This window comes from Panthera onca, chromosome C1 (assembly GCF_046562875.1).
Source record: "Panthera onca isolate mPanOnc1 chromosome C1, mPanOnc1 haplotype 2, whole genome shotgun sequence".
Taxonomy (NCBI): domain Eukaryota; kingdom Metazoa; phylum Chordata; class Mammalia; order Carnivora; family Felidae; genus Panthera; species Panthera onca.
The window spans coordinates 156,438,137-156,460,630 of NC_138346.1; the positions used below are offsets into that span (position 1 = coordinate 156,438,137).

Here is a 22,494-nt window from a genome sequence, read left to right on the forward strand (position 1 = left end):
GTCATTTTTCTTGAATAAATGCCCCCTGAATTTCTGTAAGTCTTTCATTAATTTTCAGTTATTAAAATTTTGATTTTGACAATTCTTGCCAGTGTTTTCATTACTTTTGTGGAGGAGATTTTCAGAGGTTTTCAGTCTATTTTTCTAGAAGTATTTCTCAACACTGTAGTTTTGGCACTTCATATGCACCCGGGGCTATGCTAAATGCGTTGATAATCTCATTTAATCTTTACAACTCATAAGCTAGGTACTATTATTACCCACATCTTACAGATAAAGAAACAGAGATAGACTTACATTAGCAGGAACTTGCCCAAGTCCCACAACCAAATGGTAGAATTTAAACCCAGGCATTAATTCCAAAGCTTGCTTATACTCTTAAATATCAAACTATACTCTTATCAGCCTTATCCAAAAAGCCAAGGGGAAAGAAGTATAAGCATCAGCAATATTTAAGATAGTATAAATATGTCTATTAGACCAGAGGCAAAAAACAAAACAAAACAAAAACATAAACAGAACTGATAATATCTGATATTATATATTCTCTACTTTAAGTAATATTTCCTCTCATATTTTAAGGAAAACATATTATGCTAAAGGCAACATGTTCTTCAGGTTAAAAAAAAAACCTAATAGGTTTTAAAATAACTTAGAAATTCTTTAGATATTAAATAAAGTTTTGTACCACTATCAAAATAAGGATCTATGTTCACCTACCAACAGAGAAACATCCTAAGGAGGAAAATAGGATTCCAGTTAAACTTTTTACATAAAATAATTTATACTAATAAGAAATGAATAAATCCAACAATGACAGATTCCAGAGTCGAGTCTTGATTTATTGGTCTACCTTGCTTATTTGTTGGTTTGGCTAAAGTGATTGTTTAAAGAAGTCTCTTGAGATAAGCTTGCAGTTGTGAAAATAGATCATAATGAAGATTTGATACTAACGGTATCATCAGTCCTTCTTAAGACATGATGACAACTCAGAGACATTAATTTACAGTATCAATATTAAATTTCATAGAGCAAAAAGCAAACTATTAAAATGATGGCTAAATCCTCATTTTACAATATATCTTATAGGGAGAATTTTTTGACAAAATTCCAATTTTTTTTTTTAAGTTTCAGAAAAAGATTAACATTTTACTATAGCTGAAATGTTATTTCTGAAGCAGAGGTCACTAACACAGTTTAATTCCAGCATATGGAAATGTACAATTTATCATGTGGAAATGTACAATTTATCATGAAAAAGAGTTTTGGGTTTGTTTTTTTTTTTTTTTTTTTTTTTTTTTTTGCTAGCCAAAGTTTGAAATGTCCTTTATTTCTAAATTATTCTTCCCCCAAAGGGCACATTTCAAAAATTCATTTTAATATTTTTTAAAAGAAAAGTAATATTATATTCATTTATACCAAAGCACCATCCTGCCTCATTAGTTATCTCCCATAGTTCACAAGTACTATAAAAATTACCATATAAGAAATCAAATAAGTCAATAACAGCAGCAACAATAAAAACAGACAAAACAGACAAAACCCACAAATGAAGCAACCAGTGCTTCATTAGCTGCAGATTTCCAACATCCTAAATTACTTCTCTTTTGTTCTCCATGTGTTGGATGGGTCTTCCTTAGCAAGCAATGACTTTGCTGAATGTGAACTAATATTTTTAAAAGCCTTAATATTTTTTTAAGGCTCTGAACACCCATGAAAGAAATGTCCAAAGTTCTAAAACTATATAAGTTGGGTCATGAAATAGGCTAAGTTCCATTTTAATGTGGACTATTTTTTTTAATATGCTTACATTTTCCTTTCAAACCAACGACCTAAAATTACAAATAGGACTTAGAGCTAAAGAAAGCAGGCTGTTTCTCCTTATCTCACAAAAGAAATTAAAAGGGAAATACACCCACAATAACCACGCTCCAAAATAGCCCTCAATGACTCTCTTTCTGGTACTCGTACCTCATTTCACACTGAATAGGGCCAACCTGTGTAATTAACAGCATACTATAGAAATGGTGAATGTGAATTCTGAGGCTAGATCATAACAATCACTGCTTTCATCTCATTCTCTCTTGGGTCACTTCTTCTGGAGGAAGTCAGGTCCCAAATGTGATGACACTTAAGCAGTTCTGTAGAGAAGTCTTAAGTAAGCAACTTAGGACTTCTAACAACAGGTAGCACCAACATGCAGAAAGTGAGCTATCTTGGAAGCAGATTCTCTAGCTCCAGCCAAACCTTCAGATGACTATAGCCCCAGCCAATATACCTGATCACAACTTCACAAAAGACCTCAAGCCAGACCACCTAGATAAGCCACTTCCAAATTTTTGGCCCTCCAAATTGATGAAATAGTAAATGTTTACTGTTGTTTTTGAATGGGAAAATACTTCATTTGGGGGAGTGGACAGGTGTCTAGTCTCACAACTTCTGGAACTGCTTCCTGGTGTCTGTGGCTTTGCTGACCTCAAGCACATCAGAGCAGATGGTCTTGCTCAAGGGCCAACACTTGCCCAGTGAGACCGTGTCACTGATCTCAATGTCTCCAAAGCAGGAGGACAGGGGCACAGACATATTCTTAGGGCACTTCTCAATGCACTTGTACTTTTGGACATAGTGAAGGTAGTCTTGGCAGGTGACAACAGTCCCCTGCATCTTCATCTTGGTCACTATACCAAATAGGATCTGTCCCTTTGACCAATAAAGGGCATTTCTTGTTAATGTAGATGCCTTCAGTGGCCTCCCTGGCCATCTTGAAGCCCAGACCAATGTTCTTGTAGTATTCTTCTCCTTGCTGATTTTTCCAAGCAGGACTCTCTTATTTTGAGAGATGTTCAGCTGCTTTTGGTAGGCTGGTAAGCCCAGAAGATACTCCTTATCTAATATATGCAGGGTCAGAATTAAATACCAAAACAAAGGGTTCCTTGGACTAGCCCTTAAGACTCAATTCTCACAGGACTAACCCTAAGGCCTAAGACTTCTAACAAACCATCCCATAAAACCTGAATTTTAAGAAAATAATTCCCAGAGGGGCGCCTGGGTGGCTCAGTGGGTTAAGTGTCCGACTTCGACTCAGGTCATGATCTCACACGGTTTGTGAGTTCGAGCCCCGCATTGGGCTCTGTGCTGACAGCTCAGAATCTGGAGCCTGCTATAAATTCTGTGTCTCCCTGTCTCTGTGTCCCTCCCCTGCTCACAGTCTGTCTCTGTCTCTCTCAAAAATAAAAATTAAAAAAAAAATTAAAAAACAAAAAAGAAAGAAAATAACTCCCAGAGTGCCTGGGTGGCTCAGTTGGTTAAGCGTCCAACTTCAGCTCAGTTTGTGATCTCACAGTTCATGACTTTGAATCCTATGTCTGGCTCTGTACTGACAGCTTGGAGCCTGGTTCATATAATCATATGGTTCATAGCCTGCTTCAGATGCTATGTCTCCCTCTCTCTCTGCCCTTCCCCTGTTTACACTCTGTTTCTCTCTCTCTCTCTCTCTCTCTAAATATTAAAAATTTTTTAATATTAAAAAAAAATTTAATATAAAAAAGGGGGCATCTGGGTGGCTCAGTCAGTTAAACGTCTGACTTCAGCTCAGATCATTATCTCGTGGTTCATAAGTTCGAGCCCCGGGTTGGGCTCTGTGCTGACAGCTCAGAGCCTGGAACCTGCTTCAGATTCTGTGTCTCCCTCTCTCTCTGTCCCTCCCCTGCTTGCATTCTCTCTCTCTCTCTCTCTCTCTCTCTCTCTCAAAATTAAATAAACATTAAAAAATTTTTAATATAAAAAATTAAATAAGAAAGAAAGAAAGAAAGAAAGAAAGAAAATAATTTCCCAAACACTTGAGCCTCCATTAGAGCCCAAGAATGGAGCCCCCAGGATTTAAAAGGCTCTAATTACTAGACTAAGGCAAAGACATATACCCTCTGCCCAACTTAATCCCCCAAGAATCAAGGACACCCAGAATTAAACCTCAAATTGGGGTGGAGTCCCGCTATCCAGGACTTGCCCCTGAGGCCTGGGGGTCTTCACAGCTTTGGCCCCAGCCCCACTCCACACCTGAATCCTATTGTTGTTTTAAGACAATAAGTTTTAGGTAATTTATTACACAGCAACATATAACTAATACACATAATGGTGAGAACAATACTAACAAAAAAGAAAGACACAGATTTCAAAAAACTGAAAAGCAAATGGAAGTGTGTGGACAGATGAGAAATGACGAGGAACTCATAGTCCAGAATACATTTAAGAGAAGACATAATCAAGGGAGAGACATTTGCTAAGCAGAGGCTCAAAAGAGCACCAGGCTTGAAGCAAGGCAGGTATGGGACAGGATTTAAAAAGGGATTAAAAATGGCAGGTTAAATGAAAGTCTGTGTACAAACAAGTATAGTAATCCCACATATCATTGTAATTTCTGCTCTCCCCTTCATCACTGAATAGGAGGACAGCTTATAGAAAAACAAATTTTCAACCAGATAACATTTCCCTTTAAAAATGATCTGATCTGTCTGGGTAAAGAAAAGCTTGCCAATCAACACACCTCAAAGAAGTCTCGTTAGTCTTCCTGTTCATAGGAGAGACAAACATCATAAAACACTGTAAACCTACACAATCTATCTAAGAACATCAATTCAGTCACCAATTAAGCTTTCAAATTTGAGAAGAAAATCACCAGCACAAGAATGAAAGCCCACGACAGACAAAATTGACCCCAGAGAAAGGAAAATAATTCAAGAAATAGAAATTTTAGGGGCGCCTAGGTGTCTCAGTCAGTTAAGAGTCTGGCTCTTGGTTTCAGCTCAGGTCATTATCTCACGGTTTGTGGGTTCGAGCCCTGTGTTGGGCTCCGTGCTTGGGATTTTCTCTCTCTCTCTCTCTCTCCCGCTCTTTGCCCCTTCCCCGCTCTTTCCTCTCTCTAGCTTTCTCTCAAAATAAGTAAACTTTATTTAAAAAAAAATAGAAATTTTAAGTGGCAGATACAGCTTTCCCTTTTCAGATTATGATTATTCTAAATATTTATCCTTATCATTTTATATATTATAATTAGTGCATTATTTTGGATTGCTATCAATAAGTGCTATCAAGTCAGAGAGGTGGGTATTAAAACACTTTCCAAGCTTCCATTTAGCATATGAGTAGAAGTATCTGGATTATAAGAAATAAAATTTTCCCCTTAAAGAGCACCCTATAATTTATAAATTAAATACAAACACATGCTGCAGAGTGTTAATTCTAAGAAACACTGAATCCACAGCTAAAAATTACTCTTTGCAGTATTAGTTTCTACCTATTAATGACAATCTCTTTAACAGATGGGAGAGCTAGGAGCACTCAATGCAGTGGTACACTAACATTAAAAAAACTTTTCAGAACTTGAAACCATTATGCCAAGTGAAAGAACATCAAAAACAAAAGGTCACATATTGCATGATTTTATTTATATGAAATGTCCAGAATAGGCAAATCCACAGAGCAGAGGTAGATTAGTACTTGCCAAGGGTGGGGGGTTAGGAAAGAACAGGAAGTGATTACTAATAGGTGGAGGTTTCTTTTTGGGGTGATAAAAATGTTCTGGAAGTAGAAAGTGTTACTGGTAGCACAACTGTGAATATACTAAAATCCACTGAACTGTACACTTTAAAAAATTTTATAGCATGTGAGTTATTCTCAGTAAATCTATTATTAAAAAAAGACTTTTCAGAGAAAACAGGCTGTAGTTCCAAACCAATGTTTGGCAAAGCTTATATAGGAAAATCTTGTTAATCACTTTCACAAATGACTGACCTAGCTTAGAGAAAAGTCTATGCCAGGATTTCTTTAATCTAAATAGGTAAGAAATCTTCCTGGTAATTCTGAATAAATCTTTCAATTATTCACAAACTGTCTACTTCCCAAGGAGTTCAGATTTTCTTAATAACTTTCTTCATTAAAATGGTTGTCCCTAAGTTAAATATCTGGCATATAGTACATGCAATTAAAAATAATTTAACAAGCATTTCTTAGAAAAGAACTTATCTTGGAACATTTACATTCCAAGATCATACATGTATGCCCTAGAAACATTCCTAGGATGTTTCTCAAATGTTGAGCCCTTCTTGTGGTATTCATGTATTTTGCTTTCCATAAGGTTTTTTTTTTTTTAATATTTATTTATTTTTCAGAGAGAAAGAGAGAGAGAGAGTGAGTGAGTGACAGGGCATGAGCAGGGAGGGGCAGAGAGAGAAGGAGACACAGAATCTGAAGCAGGCTCTAGGCTCTGAGCTGTCAGCACAGAGCCCGACACAGGGCTTGAACCCATGAACCGTGAGATCATGACCTGAGCCAAAGTTGGACACTTAAGTGACTGAGTCACCCAGGAGCCCCTCCATAAGGATTCTTTTTATCAAACCTTTGTAAATTAAACAACTAAGTAAGTATAATAAACACTTGGCAAAATAATATTTTTTAAAGTTGCATATTTTGAAGAAACTTTGGAGCAATTAGGTACATCGTTCCTCACAACAGAAAAATGCAAAGTAACTAACAATTCTTATAAATCATCTAGGACATAAGCATCTACAGAACAGAAAGATAAAAAGTAGTTGACAAAAAAGAACATCCTTTTATGATAAAAAATCTCAACAAATTTGGTACAGGAAAAACATACCTCAACACAATAAAAGTCATATATGACAAGCCATAGTAAATATCATACTCAATAGTAAAAGACTGGGGGCACCTGGGTGGCTCAGTCAGTTAAGCATCCAGTTCTTGACATCGGCTCAGGTCATGATCTCACAGTTTGTGGGTTTGAGCCCCATGTTGGGCTCTGCGCTGGCAGTCTGAAGCCTGCTTGGGATTCTCTCTTTCTCACTCTCTCCCTCTTTCTGTGCCCCTCCCCTCCTCATGTGCTCTGCTCTGTCTCTCTCTCTCTCTCAAAATAAATAACCTTAAAAAGAAAAAAGAAAATGTCTTAAAAAAAAAAAAAAAAAAGGTAAAAGACTGAAAGCTTTTCCTCTAAGACCAAGACAAGGGTGCCCAGTCTCACCACTCCTATTTAACATAGCACTGAAGTTTGAGCCAGAGCAATCAGGCAAGAAAAAGAAAGAAAAGGCATCCAAATTGGAAAGAAAAAAGTAAAACTGTCTCTGTATGCACGTGATATAATCCTATATATAGAAAATCTTAGGGGCACCTGGGTGCCCCAGTCAGTTAAGCGTCCAACTTCAGCTCAGGTCATGATCTCATGGTTTGTGAGTTTGAGCCCTGCATTGGGCTCTCTGCTGTCAGCATGGAGTCCCCCTCTCTCTCTGCCCTTCCCCTGCTTGCTCTCAATCTCTCTCTCTCTCACTCAAAAATAAATGTTTAAGGGGCGCCTGGGTGGCTCAGTCGGTTGGGCGGCCGACTTCGGCTCAGGTCATGATCTCGTGGTCCGTGAGTTCGAGCCCCGTGTCGGGCTCTGTGCTGACAGCTAGGAACCTGGAGCCTGCTTCTGTTTCTGTGTCTCCCTCTCTCTCTGCCCCTCTCCCATTTGCACTCTGTCTCTCTGCCTTTCAAAAATGAAATGTTAAAAAAAAAAATTTTTTTTTAAATAAACGTTTAAAAAAAACTTAAATAAAATAGAAAATCTTAAAAGATTACCAAAAAACTGTTAGAACTAATAAACAATTTTTTAATTGAAAAAAATTTTTAATGTTTATTTATTTCTGAGAGAGACCAAGACAGAATGCGAGTGGGTTGGGGCAGAGAGAGAGGGAGGCACAGAATCCGAAGCAGGCTCCAGGCTCCGAGCTGTCAGCACAGAGCCCGACGCGGGGCTCAAACTCACGAGCTGTGAGATCATGACCTGAGCCAAAGTTGGACGCTCAACCGACTGAGCCACCCAGGCGCCCCAGAACTAATAAACAAATTTGATAAAGTTGCAGGATACAAAGGCAAGATATAAAAAGTAGTTACATTTCTGTACACTCACAGCAATCAATCAGAAAGAAAAATTAAGAGGAACATGGCAGGGTAAGAAGATCTTATGCTTACTTCATCCCAGGGATACAACTAGATAATACCCACATCAATGTAAATAACCCAAAAAATGACTGAAGACTGGCAAAACAAACTCTCTGCAGCTAAATGTAGAGACGAGGCCACATCAAAATGGGTAGGAGGGGTAGAGAAGCAGTCAGGAGCTAAATGGACTCACAGGACTGTTCATGAGATGTAGGGATACCACCAACATGGACAAGGGAGAGAAAAAGATCCTCACACCCAACACCCAAGCCACCTAAACCTTCAGAGTAAAACAACCAGTGGCTTTGGTCCACATTTCACAAATTCTTACTATTGGCAGAGCTTAACACCTGCAACTTGGGTCTATATGAGCCAGAAGGAAACAGCAAACTGAGTCCTCACCCTTAAAGAGACAGCACAATAAACAGCCCACTGAGATACTGCATAGAAGCAGCACTTTGAAAAATGCCTGGAGTATCCGGGAGGGAGATTTGTTTACTAATCTCAGAGAATGTGCTGGAGGGGCAGCGGTCTTTGGGAGAATTCTCAAACAAAGGAGCTGGTAGGCACAATTCCCCTTTCCCACCACCCAGCCTAGACACATGGACACCTGCAGTAACCAGTGAAGCACCAGTATTCCACAATAACTTGCTAACAGTGTACCCTGCCCTGGCACTCTCCTGCAGACACGTCCTCTCCAACAAGGTCTTCCTCCACGTCTCTTCTCATAGCAGACCTGCACAAACATTGCTAACACACCACTCTGACCCTGTGTTCTCCTGGGTCCTATCCCCTCCAATATGCACTTGAATGGAGTCCATCCAAAGTGATGCCATGAGCCTGGCAGTCTGCAAGCAGCCCTGACAGGGGCCAGCACCACTCCAAAGTGACTCTAGCTCCAGGAGAAGGGGGGAAAAAAGCCCATGTAACAGTCTGAATGTGGCTCCAGCATGGGATGGGGACAGACATCAGGTCTGACTACAGGACCTGCCCAATAGTGAAAGCTTCTCAGGGGACAACACAGGGAAAGTGCCCTGCAGTTCAGTGCTACTGTATCTCTGGCAAACGCCTGGTCTGACCCAACTCAAGCCCAAGGCCCCAGACTGGCCCACTAACAACTTAGGGACCAAACCCTGCCCATAACAGGCAAAGACAGCCACATCAGACAATTGGACTGAAGGCAACAGAGGCTTACCCACAACAGCAGAGCACTAGCAATACACATAGGAGACACTCCTGAAGCATCAGGTTGTGGTCAACAGGGAACACTGCATTACAGGGCACTACGGAACCTCTTCTTCATAAGCCCACTACTTTGTTGTTGTTTTTCAGTTTCTTTTTTTTTTAATATAATTTATTGTCAAATTGGCTTACATACAACACCCAGTGCTCATCCCAACAAGTGCCCTCCTCAATGCCCATCACCCATTTCCCCTCTCCCCCTGCCCTCGCCATCCACCCTCAGTTTGTTCTCTGTATTTAAGAGTCTCTTGTGGTGTGCCTCCTTCCCTCTCTGTTTGTAACTATTTTTTTTCCCTGTCACTTCCCCCATGGTCTTCTGTTAAGTTCCTCAAGATCCACATATGAGTGAAAAATATGGTATCTGTCCTTCTCTGACTGACTTATTTCACTCAGCATAGTATCTTCCAGTTCCACCCACATTGCTGCAAATGGCATGATTTCATTCTTTCTCATTGCCAAGTAGTATTCCATTGTATATATAAACCACGTCTTCTTTATCCATTCATCATTTGATGGACATTTAGGCTCTTTCCATAATTTGGCTATTGTTGAAAGCGCTGCTATAAATGTTGGGGTACATGTGCCCCTATAATCAGCACTCCTGTATCCCTTGGGTAAATTCCTAGTAGTACTATTGCTGGGTCATAGGGTAGTTCTATTTTTAATTTTTTGAAGCACCTCCATACTGTTTTCCAGAGTGGTTGCACCAGTCTGCATTCCCACCAACAGTGCAAGAGGGTTCCCATTTCTCCACATCCTCGTCAGCATCTATAGTCTCCTGATTTGTTCATTTTAGCCACTCTGACCAGTGTGAGGTTTTATATCAGTGTGCTTTTGATTTGTATTTCCCTGATGAGGAGTGATGTTGAGCATCGTTTCATGTGTCTGTTGGCCATCTGGATGTCTTCTTTGGAAAAGTGTCTATTCATGTCTTCTGCCCATTTCTTCACTGGATTATTTGTTTTTCAGGTGTGGAGTTTGGTAAATTCTTTATAGATTTTGGATACTAGCCCTTTATCTGATATGTCATTTGCAAATGTCATTTTCCCATTCCACCCGTTGCCTTTTAGTTTTGTTGACTGTTTCCTTTGCAGTGCAGAAGCTTTTTATCTTGATGAGGTACTAATAGTTCATTTTTGCTTTTAATTCCCTTGCCTTTGGAGATGTGTCAAGTAAGAAATTGCTGCGGCTGAGGTCAAAGAGGTTGTTGCCTGCTTTCTCCTCTAGGGTTTTGATAGTTTCCTATCTCACATTTAGGTCTTTCATCCATTCTGAGTTTATTTTTGTGTATGGTGTAAGAAGGTGGCCTAGTTTCATTCATAGCATGTTGCTATCCAGTTCTCCTAGCACCATTTGCTAAAGAGACTGTCTTTTTTCCATTGGATGCTCTTTCCTGCTTTGTCAAAGATTAGTTGGCCATACATTTGTGGGTCCAATTCTGGATTCTCTATTCTATGCCATTGGTCTACGTGTCTGTTTTTGTGCCAATACGTGTCTGCTTTGTAGTAGAGGCTGAGTCTGGGATTGTGATGCCACCCTCTTTGGTTTTCTTCTTCAATATTACTTTGGCTATTCAGGGTCTTTTGTGGTTCCATACAAAATAGGCCCACTACTCAGGAGATAGAGCTGACTTATACATAAAACTAGACACAGAGAATTAGACAAAATGAAGACACAGAGGAATATGTACCAAATGAAAGAACAGGACAAAATCACAGTAACTGAGCTAAATAAAATAGAGATAAGTAATATGCCTGATAAAGAATTTAAAGTAATGGCCATAAAGACACTCACTGGACTTGAGAGAGAGTGGAAGACCTCACTGAGACCCTCAAAAAACAAATAGAAAACATAAAAAAGAATCAATCAGAGATGAAGGACTCCATAATCGAAATTAAAAATATACTAGATGGGGGCGCCTGAGTGGCTCAGTCAGTTGGGTGTCTAATTCTTGATTTCAGCTCAGGTCATGATCTCACAGTCATGAGATCAAGCCTCACACTGGGCTCCCCACTGGGTGAGAAGCCTGTTTGAGATTCTCTCTCCCTCTTCCACTCACATGCACACGGTCTCTCTCTCTCTCCCCTTCCCCCAAAAAACATTAGATGGAATAAATACAGGATTACAGGAAGCAGAAGAACAAATCAGTGACGTGGAAGACAGAATGATGGAAAGCCATCAAGCTGAACAGGAGAGAGGAAAAATAACAATAATAAATGAAAACAGACTAAAGGAACTCAGCCAACACCATCAAGCATAATAACATTCACATTGTAAGGATCCCAGAAGGAGAAGGGGTGGGGGGAAAGGGCAGAAAATATATTTGAAGAAATAATAGCTGAAAATTCCTGAATCTGGGGAAGGAAGCAGACAGATCCAAGAGGCACAGAGAGCCCCCGACCCAAGATCAACCTAAGAAGGCCCACATCAAGACACATAGTAATTAAAATGGCAAAAAGTAGAGATAAAGAGAGAATTTTTAAAGCAGCAAGAGAAAATAAAATAGTTACATACAAGGGAAACCCCAAATGGCTATCAGCTGATTTTTTGTGCCAGAAACTTTGCAGGCTGGAGGGAGAAACTTTGCATGATATATTCAAAGCACTGAAAGAAAAAAAAAAAAAAAAAAAAAAGCTCTGCAACCAAGAATACTTGACCCAGCAAGGCTATCATTTAGAATAGAAGGAGAAATAATGAGTTTCCTAGAAAAACAAAAGTTAAAAGGAATTCATGACTACTAAACCAGCCCTACAAGAAATATTAAAGGGGGCTCTTTAAGTGGAAAGACCATATGCAGGAGTAAGAAAAAGTAGGGAGCACAAAAGCAGTACAAATAAATATATCTATAAAAATCAGTCAAGGGGCACTTGAGTGGCTCAGTTGGTTGGGTGTCTGACTTCTGCTCAGGTCATGATCTCATGGTCTATGAGTTCGAGCCCCACATAGGGCTCTGTGCTGATATCTCAGAGCCTGCAGCCTGCTTCGGATTCTGTGTTTCCCTCTCTCTATGCCTCTCCCCCACTCATGCTGTTTCTCTCTCTGTCAAAGATAAATAAACATTAAAAAAAAAAAAGCAGTCCAGACTTCTTAAAATAAATAAATAAATAAATAAATAAATAAATAAAAATCAGTCAAGGGACTCACAAAATAAAAGAATATAAACCATGACACCATCTACCTAAAATGTAGCAGGGGGCGAGGGAGAGAGAAGTAAAGAATGGGTTAAACTTTAATGACCATCAACTTAATATAGACTGCTATATGCATGTTATTACAAAACTAATGGTAACCACAAATCAGAAGCCAGTAATACATATGCAAAAAATAGAGAGAATGGAATCCAAGTATATCACTAAATAAAACCAGCAATCCTTGAGAGAAAAGAGAAAGGAACAGAGAACTACAAAACAACCATAAAACAAGTAACAAAATGACAGTAAGTACATACCTATCAATAATTACTAAGAAGGCAAATGGATTTAACCCTCCAATCAAAAGACAGAGTGACAGAATAGTTAAATATAAGATCCAGGGCATCTGGGTGGCTCAGCCAGTTGGGTGTCCGACTTTTAATTTCAGCTCATGATCTCACGGTTCATGGGTTTGAGCCACAAAAGTATATTATTCACCCATGGTAGAGAAGGAAATCCTGCCATTTGCAACAATATGGATGGACCTTAACAGCATTATGCTAAGTGAAATAAATCAGAGAAAGACAAATACTGCATTCTATCATTTACATGTGGAATCTGAAAAAGCTAAACACGTAGAAACAGAGAGTACATTGGTGGTTGCCAGGGGCTGAGGGGTGAGGGAAATGGGGAGATGTTGGTCAAAGGGTAAAAACTTCCAGTGAGAAGATGAAAAAGTCGAGAATCTAATGCAGAGCATGGCAACTACAGTTAACAATACTATATTATATACTGGAAAGTTGCTAAGAGAGTAAATCTTAAATATTCTCACCCCCCTTCCCCGACACACACACACATAATCCTGTGAGGTGATGGACATATTAACTAATCTTACTGTGGTAATTATTTCACAATATATGTGTATCAAATCATCACATTAGACACCTTAAATTTATACATTATATGTCAATTATATTTCAATAAAGCTGGAAAAGAATTTTACAAAATTCTTTTTATTGCAAACATAAATGTATTTATTTTATAAATATAAAAATATAAGTTAAAATGTAAGTAATTCAGGAGATAATACTGTAAGCAATAGCTAAAATATATATAAAAGAAAAATATTGAGAAGAATAAAGATCATGATCACCACAGCTTTAAAAAAGGCAGAATCAGGGGCACCTGGATGGCTCAGTCGTTAAGCGTCCCACTTCAGTTCAGGTCATGATCTTGTGATTCGTGAGTCCAGGCCCACATCGGGCTCTGTGCTAACAGCCTGCTCCAGATTCTGTGTTCCCCCCCCACCCCCCCCCCGCTCTCTCTGCCCCTCCCCCACTCGTGCTCTGTCTCTCTCTCTCTCTCTCTCTCTCTCTCTCAAGAACAAATAAACATTAAAAACATTTTTTAGAAAAGGCAGAATCAAGGCTTAGGGTACAGAGTATTAGAATATCTACAGCTTTCCACACTACAGCATGAATTACAGATGTGTGATACTATTTATACGAAAAAAGACAGCATTAATATCCAAAATCTACCATAAAAATAAAATTATTCTAAGATAAAATTGGGCATATGTGATTTTTAAAGTTACTTTAAGCAGAAAAAAAGTATAAAAAGATGTGCACTCTGCAAGTATTCTTTTTTTTAAGAAATTGTTTTAATGTTTATTTATTTTGAGAAAGAAAGAGAGAAGGGGGCAGGTACAGAGAGAGGAGAGAGAATCTCAGGCAGGCTCCATGCTGCCAGCCTAGTGCCTGATGTGGGGCTGGATCCCATGAACCGTGAGATCGTGACCTGAGCTGAAACCACGTGTTGGTCGCTTAACCACCTGGGCCACGCAGACGCCCCTGCAAGCATTCTCTTTTGATACAAAATTTAAATCTCAGTAGAAAACAAACTGCCCATAAATTTATAATTCATTGATCACCATTGTTTACACATTGGTGTATTTATATCTAACCTCTTTTTTGTCTGCCTAAACACTTATACAATATACTACATACATGTTTTCTGTTCTCTTATTACTAAATTACAATCATACTCTCTATATAAAGCCTTATATACCACACTTTTCACTTAACATACATTCCCATGTCATTAAAAATAAATGGAAACAGGGAACACCCTTGCACTGTTGGTGGGAATGCAAACTGGTGTAGCCTCTCTGGAAAACAGTGTGGAGCTTCCTCAAAAAATTAAAAAATAGATCTACCCTGTGACCTAGCAATAGCACTGCTAGGAATTTACCCAAGGGATACAGGAGTGCTGATGCATGGGGGTGCTGTACCCCAATGTTTATAGCAGCACTTTCAACAATAGCCAAATTATGGAAAGAGCCTAAATGTCCATCAACTGACAAATGGATAAAGAAGATGTGGGGGCGCCTGGGTGGCTCAGTCGGTTGAGCGGCCGACTTCGGCTCAGGTCATGATCTCATGGTCCGTGAGTTCGAGCCCTGCGTCGGGCTCTGTGCTGACAGCTCGGAGCCTGGAGCCTGTTTCAGATTCTGTGTCTCCTTCTCTCTCTGACCCTCCCCCATTCATGCTCTGTCTCTCTCTGTCCCAAAAATAAATAAAACTTAAAAAAAAAAAAAAAAAAAAAAAGAAGATGTGGTTTATGGGGCGTCTAGGTGGCTCAGTCGGTTGAGGGTCCAGCTTTGGCTCAGGTCATGATCTCACGGTTTGTGAGTTCGAGCCCCACATCAGGCTTTGTGCTGACAGCTCAGAGCCTGAAGCCTGTTTCGGATTCTGTGTCTCCCTCTCTCTCTGCTCCTTCCCCGCTCGTGCTCTGTCTCTCTCTCTCTCTCAAAAATAAATAAAACATCAAAAAAAAATTTTTTTTAAGAAGATGTGGTTTATATATACAATGGAATACTATTTGGCAATAGGAAAGAATGAAATCTGGCCATTTGTAGCAACGTGGATGGAACTGGAGAGTATTATGCTAAGTGAAATAAGTCAGGCAGAGAAAGACAGATACCATATATTTTCACTCATATGTGGATCCTGAGAAACTTAACAGAAGACCAGGGAGGGGAGGGGAAGGGGGAAAAAACAAGTTACAGAGAGGGAAGGAGGCAAACCATAAGAGACTCTTAAATACTGAGAACAAACCGAGGGTTGATGAGGGGTGGGGGAGAGGGAAAAGGGAGTGATGGGCATTGAGGAGGGCACCTGTTGGGATGAGCACTGGGTGTTGTATGGAAACCAATTTGACAATAAATTATATATATAAAAAAAAGTAAATGGAAATACGTTTTTGGCAGTACAGTATTTCAAATTATGTATGCACTATAATTTGGCATTAGAATAGTTCCAGTTTTTCATTATTGTTAAAATCACATAGTGATTATTTTTATAAAGAAATATTTGATCACCTTCTTGAAAAAAATTGTCTAAAAGTATGATTTCTAAGCTAAGGAATCTAAACATTTTTAAAAATTCTGATTATATTACTTTCCATGAAGATACTTATATGCCTCACCCATAATCCACAGAATATGACAGCACCCCTCTAAAATATGTGTTTACATGTTCACCTCTCTAAAATGACTATAAGCTCCCTTGCTAAACTCATGTTCATTTTAGATTCATCTTTGTAGGCTGGTATCTACCACATAGTAGATGCTACATAAATGGCAACTGATATTCAGCACATGGCAAAACTGTACTCTCTAGGTGACAAAGAATGAGGAATTAATTCTCAGTCCTACCTCTGCTACTGAAGCAAAGGAATCAGTTGATGCGACGCTCAAGGTGTCTCGCAGGCCAAATTCATCCACATTCCCCTTCATGGTGACATCTGTATCTTTATCTTAAAAGTAAAAGAAGAAAAGTGAAGAAATTGATATTCCTTCTCATTGACATTCTATACTATGCCTGTCTTTTCTTTCTCTCTTTCTTCCTCCCTCCCTCCCTTCCTTCCTTCCTTCCTTCCTTCCCTTTCTTCCTTCTTTCCATCTTTATTTAGGCTGAAACCTAAAAGAAAATAAATACAAACCAATGGTATATAATCTGGTAAGATTCTCAAAGTGTATTCACTGTTTAAGTGATTCTGAAATGCTGCTGAGCAGAGGAGAAAGTGCTATAAAGCAGACATTTTTACTTTAAAAGGGAATTAATTAAACTTACTATCAGATTTAAAAAGCTTTTGAATATGTAATATTTTAAACTGGTAAATAATAACTAGAGCTGGATTATCTATGACATGTTGTAAAATCAGCACATACCAAAGATAGCTGAAACAGAGGAAATTAGTTGCAAGTGGCCTTGACCAAGTTGTGAGAACTGGTAAGTTTATTCAAATTAAATGAATTATTAGCATGAAATGTTGTCTGGTCAGTTACTTGTGATAAACTGATCAATTAAAACAATTCATGAAGAACTTATTCTTCAGTCCTTAAGGCCTATGTCAAAGGCCAAAAACAATCAGGGCTGATGTTTACTCTGGTTACTTGAAGGTCAAATACAACTGTCTCGATTATAAGGGCTGAAAAAGTTTAAATACATTGGTGAATGGTTAATCTGGCCATGCCAAGACAGTCTACCTGTTAACACATGGGGCATTTGAATGTGGGTACCAATACCTTCACATACTATCATCAGGAATCTGTAATTTTCAAATAAACACTGTACTTGCTTACAGATGTGTCTATATTGTAGCAAACAACTGATATGCTTTAAAATTTATCATAAGTATGAAAAAGCAAAGAACAAAATATATACTGATTTTTCATATTGAGTCTCTATCTGCTAAATTTGTCAGAAACTTTATCTTCTTTAAAAAAGAACCAGAGGGGCGCCTGAGTGGCTCAGTTGGTTAAGCATGTGACTCTTGATTTCGGCTCAGGTCATGATCTCATAGTTAGTACGATGAAGCCTTGTGTCAGGCTCTGAGCAGGGCACCAGACACTACTTGGGATTCTTTCTCTCCCTCTCCTTCTTTTTTTAAGTTTATTTGTGAGAGAGAGTGTACAGCCATGTGCATGTGTGTGCAAGTGGGGGAGGGGCAGAGAGAGGGAGCGAGAGAATCCCAAGCAGGCTCTGCACCCCCTGTAAGTGAGGAGCCCCATGTGGGGCTCAAGGTCACCAACAGGCAGACCATGACCTGAGCTGAAATCAAGAGTTGGAGACCCAACCAATTGAGCCACCCAGGTGCCCCTCTCCCTCTACTTCTGCCCCTTCTCCAACTGCACTCTCTCTCTCAAAAAAAAAAAAAAGGAAGCAGGAATCTCTTTTTGGCTTTCATTCATCCAAATTTCTATTCCATCTTTTTTCCCAAACTAAATTCATTACCTTTACCAGAAATTTTCCAAGTCCTGTTTAAAACCCCCAAGTACCAGAAAACACAAACATTTGTGATTCTATACAGGAAGAGTAGTTTTGGTTTTTTTTAAAGGGAAACCATTAATTTATTTTCAACTCAGAAGGGGTGCAACCAATTTATATTCCAAACTCTAAACCACGCAGAAAAGCTAACAAGCCATACTTGGTACAAGGCTCATTCTTATTAGGTATCAAGAATAACCATACACAAAGCGTATTTTTCCCCTCCTTTATATTTAGTGGGCCCATATTTGACAATTTAACCATTTATATTCCAAGTTTAAATTATAATTGTTTTCAGATGAAGGTTACATCAATCATTTTAAAGTACCTAACCTCACAGCTTAAAATCCTTCCACTACTAAATGACTAATGGAACACAATCAGAGGTTAAACTATTCTATTTTCCAAATACATTCTTTTGGAAATTTAAATTTTTTCATTGAACTTGAGAACAAAACAACATAATTGGTTTTGCACTTATTAACAGCTATAAGACTGGTATTTTTGGACACTCAATTATCCAGAAAAATTCCCATTATTCTCTTTTTAGTGCATATGTGATTTTAAAAACTACACACACAAATACAAACTTAATTGTACACACAAAACTGAACTGGCATTTACAACTTTCACACCTTTATCTATCTTGTTACTTTTCCATTGTTAGTATTAATTATGCAAAAAGAAACCACAGTACAGTTTTCATTATGCCAAACCACTTTTAAAGTGGGTTAAATTATAAGTCAATTAAGTTAAATCTTGGTTCCATAGGACTTTTGCTATTTTCAGAGTTGAAGAGACATTTATCTTATGTCACTTTACCTTTCAGACATACCCATGGGCTGTTAAAAGTCTGTTTTACATCACTCAACAGTAACCAGCCAGTACTTTACTCAAAAAAAAAAAAAAAAAAAAAATCTAACAAAGAAAAATGGCTCAGAGGAACTGGAAAGATTTATTCATTAAATCTAATTTCGTAAATCACAGACCATACCTCTCATTTCAGTAATTGTTATGTTTCCTGGAATGGCAGCTTAAATTATGAAGAGAAATAATACATCTGTTTTTTAGATAAGCCAATAAAAAGCATGAATAAAGAATACTGAGTAATATCTCAAACTACTTGCTTTCATGAATCAAATTAAAATTTAAAATACTCTTTCACCTGAGTGTCTGACTCTTGATATCAGCTCAGGTCATGATCTCACGGTTCAGTTCATGGGTTTGAGCCCTGCTATTAGTACAGAGCCTGCTTGGGATTCTCTCTCTCCCTTTCTCTCTGCATTCTCTCCCTCTCTCAAAATAAACTTAAAATAAAGATAAAATACTCTTTCTAAAAAGTATAAATTCTTGATTGTAGTACTGAAAGACTGCGACAGCATGGAAAACTGAAAACCAAAGGTTTCATTTTAGTCAGTATTTTCAGAAACTTCTTACCAAATTTTTCTTAGCAGAAAACACACACACACACACACACACACACACACACACACACAATCATTACACACTTACCAGAATGATATGAGTTGGAAAAAATGGCAATTTTTTGTTAAAGATGTATAGTATTGAAAACTCACATACCCGTAGTAGAAATGTCAATTAGTAGAACCACTTTGGAGAATTTGGTAGTATAATGAAAGTTCAAGACTGTATTCTCTGTGACAAGCAATTCTACCCTTAGGTGTTTTTTTACAGAAGTGCATGCTTATATGCATAAGAATATTCATGACAACATTGCTTACAACAACTCCAAACTAGGAAAAAAAACCACAGTTGTTCTCCTACCATAGAATACACAAACTGGGATATATTCAAACAATGAAATAAGTATACAACAATGAAAGTGAATGAATTGCTGTTATATGCAAGAATAAAGATAAACCTCACATGTTGAGTAAAGAATTATATGTATGATTTCATTCACATAAAATTCAAAAACAAGCAAAACTAAACTACAGTGATCAGGACTACACTTAGTTGGTCAAATAAGAAAAGCCAGGAAGTAATTAGCATGAGCATCAGGACAATGGTTAGTTCTAGGAATGGGGAGAGGGGTGTTGATTAGGACCAGGTACAAGGAACCTTCTAGGGAGTTGGCAATGTTTTATTTTTTATTTTTATTATTTCAAAGATTTTATTTTTTTTAAGTACTCTGTATACCCAACATAAAGCTCAAACTCACAATCCCAAGATCAAGAGTCACATGCTCCACCAACTGAGCCAACCATATACCCCAGCAATGTTTTATTTTTTGATCTACATGATAGTTACACAAGAGAGTGAGATAAATCACTGTTTTGTTTTGAACCCTTTCCTCTAAGGATTTACATAGAAGGAGAGGAAACAATATATCTATGTATGTTGGCCCCAAATGGCTGACAGCAGAAAAGACAATGAAGTATTTCAACATTGGCAGTTAAGCTGTGAATTATTAAACGTGAATTTTATTCCCTGATAGGGGATGCTAAGTTCAAAAAGTCAAAAGATCTCATGAGTCTGTTAAGTATACTAGCAAATCAAAACAATCTATCTGCACCCCATAGTGGAATACCAGTAGTTGTGGGAGACTCTAATGCCATGCATATACCACTCACGACCTTTTTCCTCCTAGTTTACCCATCTTTCTTTGCTATTTAGTCATTGGTTTAGGATTTTAAGTGGGAATGTTTTGGTGGGGATAATCAACTATCTGCAGGAAGAAGACATGGAAACTAAGAGATGCTTACTATTTAATGACAATAAAAGTATGATGAAACCAACATACATTTATTTCGCACTTACTACTTGCCAGAAACCAAGTTACATGCTTTACATACATTATCGCATAATTCTCACAATAATCCTTTGAGGTAGGTACTCTTCTTTTTTTTCATCATACATATGAAGAAGCTGAGGTACAGAAATGTTAAGTAATGGTCCATACTCACACAGTTAAGAAATGGAATGGCAGGATTCAAAAGAAGTCATCTGACACCAGATTCCATGCTATGAAACTATGGAGCTGTGGTGTCCAACATAGTAGCCATTAGCCATGTGTGTCTACTGAGCGCATGAAATGTGGCTAGTCAGAACTGAGATGTGCTGTAAGTGTAAAATACACAATGGATTTTGAAAACTTGGTACCAAAATATATAAAATCTTTTTAATATAAACTAGGTTTAAGAAAAATATATTACTAAAATTAATTTCACCTTTTTCATGTACTTACTAGAAAAGTTAAAGTTACATTTTGTCACTTACATTATATTGCTATTGGACAGTACTATTTGGGCATTCCTTTCTCATATCTTATCTAGAGTGCAAAGAGTTTATAAGCTCTACAGGATTCAGACTCAACTCACATGTTTTGAGTGACTAAAAGTAGTACCCAAGCTATTCTGCTAAATTCTTTCAGAGACTATTGCATTTAATATGTGTAACTGTTAGACAGGACTAGCCTAATTATGGGTAAGAATGCTTTATTGTAACTAGAACAACAAAAAAAAGCCATTCTCCAGTCAAAATCTTCAACGGCTCCTTGTCTGGTTTTCAAAGACTTCCATAATCTCTGTTCACCCTACCTAATATTCTTTTCTATTAATTAATAAAAGACTCAACTTTATGCTGTACTACATGTTATATTATACTGTATATTATATATTATCATACTAGAATTATATAACATATAGTCTATGCCATATAGTATACTTTATTATATACTATATATACATTCCTATATATTATACTAAACCATTATACTTACACTATATTATATACTGTACTATTCACTATACACCCACTTGCCATAGTAATGCAATGGGTAAAAGCTTGAGATTTCGAGTCAGCCAGTTAACGTAGCATCTGGATCCCAATTCTGATCCCAGCTTTGCTACTTGTTATCAAGGTAAACTAGGAATAACAATATTGATTTCACAGAATTGTCATAAGGATTAAGTGAGAGATTTATGGAGGCATAGTTCTTTGTACATAGTAAGTGCTAAATAATTTTTCACTGCTATTACTATTGCCACATATATTCTTTATCAAGCCTTTAGTTCCTCCTGCATCTTCTCCAACACACAAATTTTTCCTTCTGCTCTCTTGCCCCATGCTACCCAGAACACATGTGGTTTTACAATGCAACTCAAGTACTATCACCTGTAAGTATCCTCCAAAAATTATCTAATTTTTTGCTTCTATATAAGGCAGTACAGCAAAAGTGTGGGCTCTGGAGCCAGACTGTTTGAATTCAAATTCTGACTCTGCTACTTAGCTGGATAACAATCTTAGGTAAATTTATTTTCTCCATTCCTCAGTGTTCTCACTTGAAAAATGGGAGTAAAATCTACCTCATAGAGTTGTGTAAGGATTAAATGAGTTAATACATGTAAAGTAAGTGTTCAACAATTGTTACCTATTCATAATAGTATGTAAAAAAAAAAGTATGTACAATTTGATACACTATCTGAATTTTTATTTAACTATTACTATTGCCTGAATGTAACAATCATTCATGGACTTTCTCATCTTTTTTTTTCCTTTCATTTTTTTTCCTGGTAGTTCCTATAGTTCTTAATAGAGCATTGAACACACTGTAAACACTTCAATATTTGTTGATATAAACTAAATAAAACTTGTTACACCAAGTGACCATAACCAAGACATGAAAATCCCTATTTTTAAAAGGCCTCTCATATATTTCATCTGGATCATTTTACCTGTTACATTACCTTTACATGTTTTCAGAGGCCTGTTAAAATTCTTATTTTTCTAATACATGGCTCTAAATTAATTAAATTTATGATACTTTCTTATAAACTTAAAAT

General features: G+C 37.7%; 1 protein-coding gene and 1 pseudogene across 2 annotated transcripts in view; both read right to left on the reverse strand.

Annotated features, from left to right (window-relative positions):
* The window catches only part of MIGA1 (mitoguardin 1), a 105,826-nt gene that overhangs the window by 19,978 nt on the left and 63,354 nt on the right, over window positions 1–22,494 (reverse strand). For both annotated transcript variants that reach the window (XM_078451763.2, XM_078451762.2), the window contains exon 8: window positions 16,075–16,175. In XM_078451763.2, coding sequence (XP_078307889.1) covers window positions 16,075–16,175 — 101 coding nt within the window. The remainder of the gene's footprint in view (window positions 1–16,074; window positions 16,176–22,494) is intronic.
* On the reverse strand, window positions 676–8,715 carry LOC132673026 (small ribosomal subunit protein uS17 pseudogene; annotated as a pseudogene).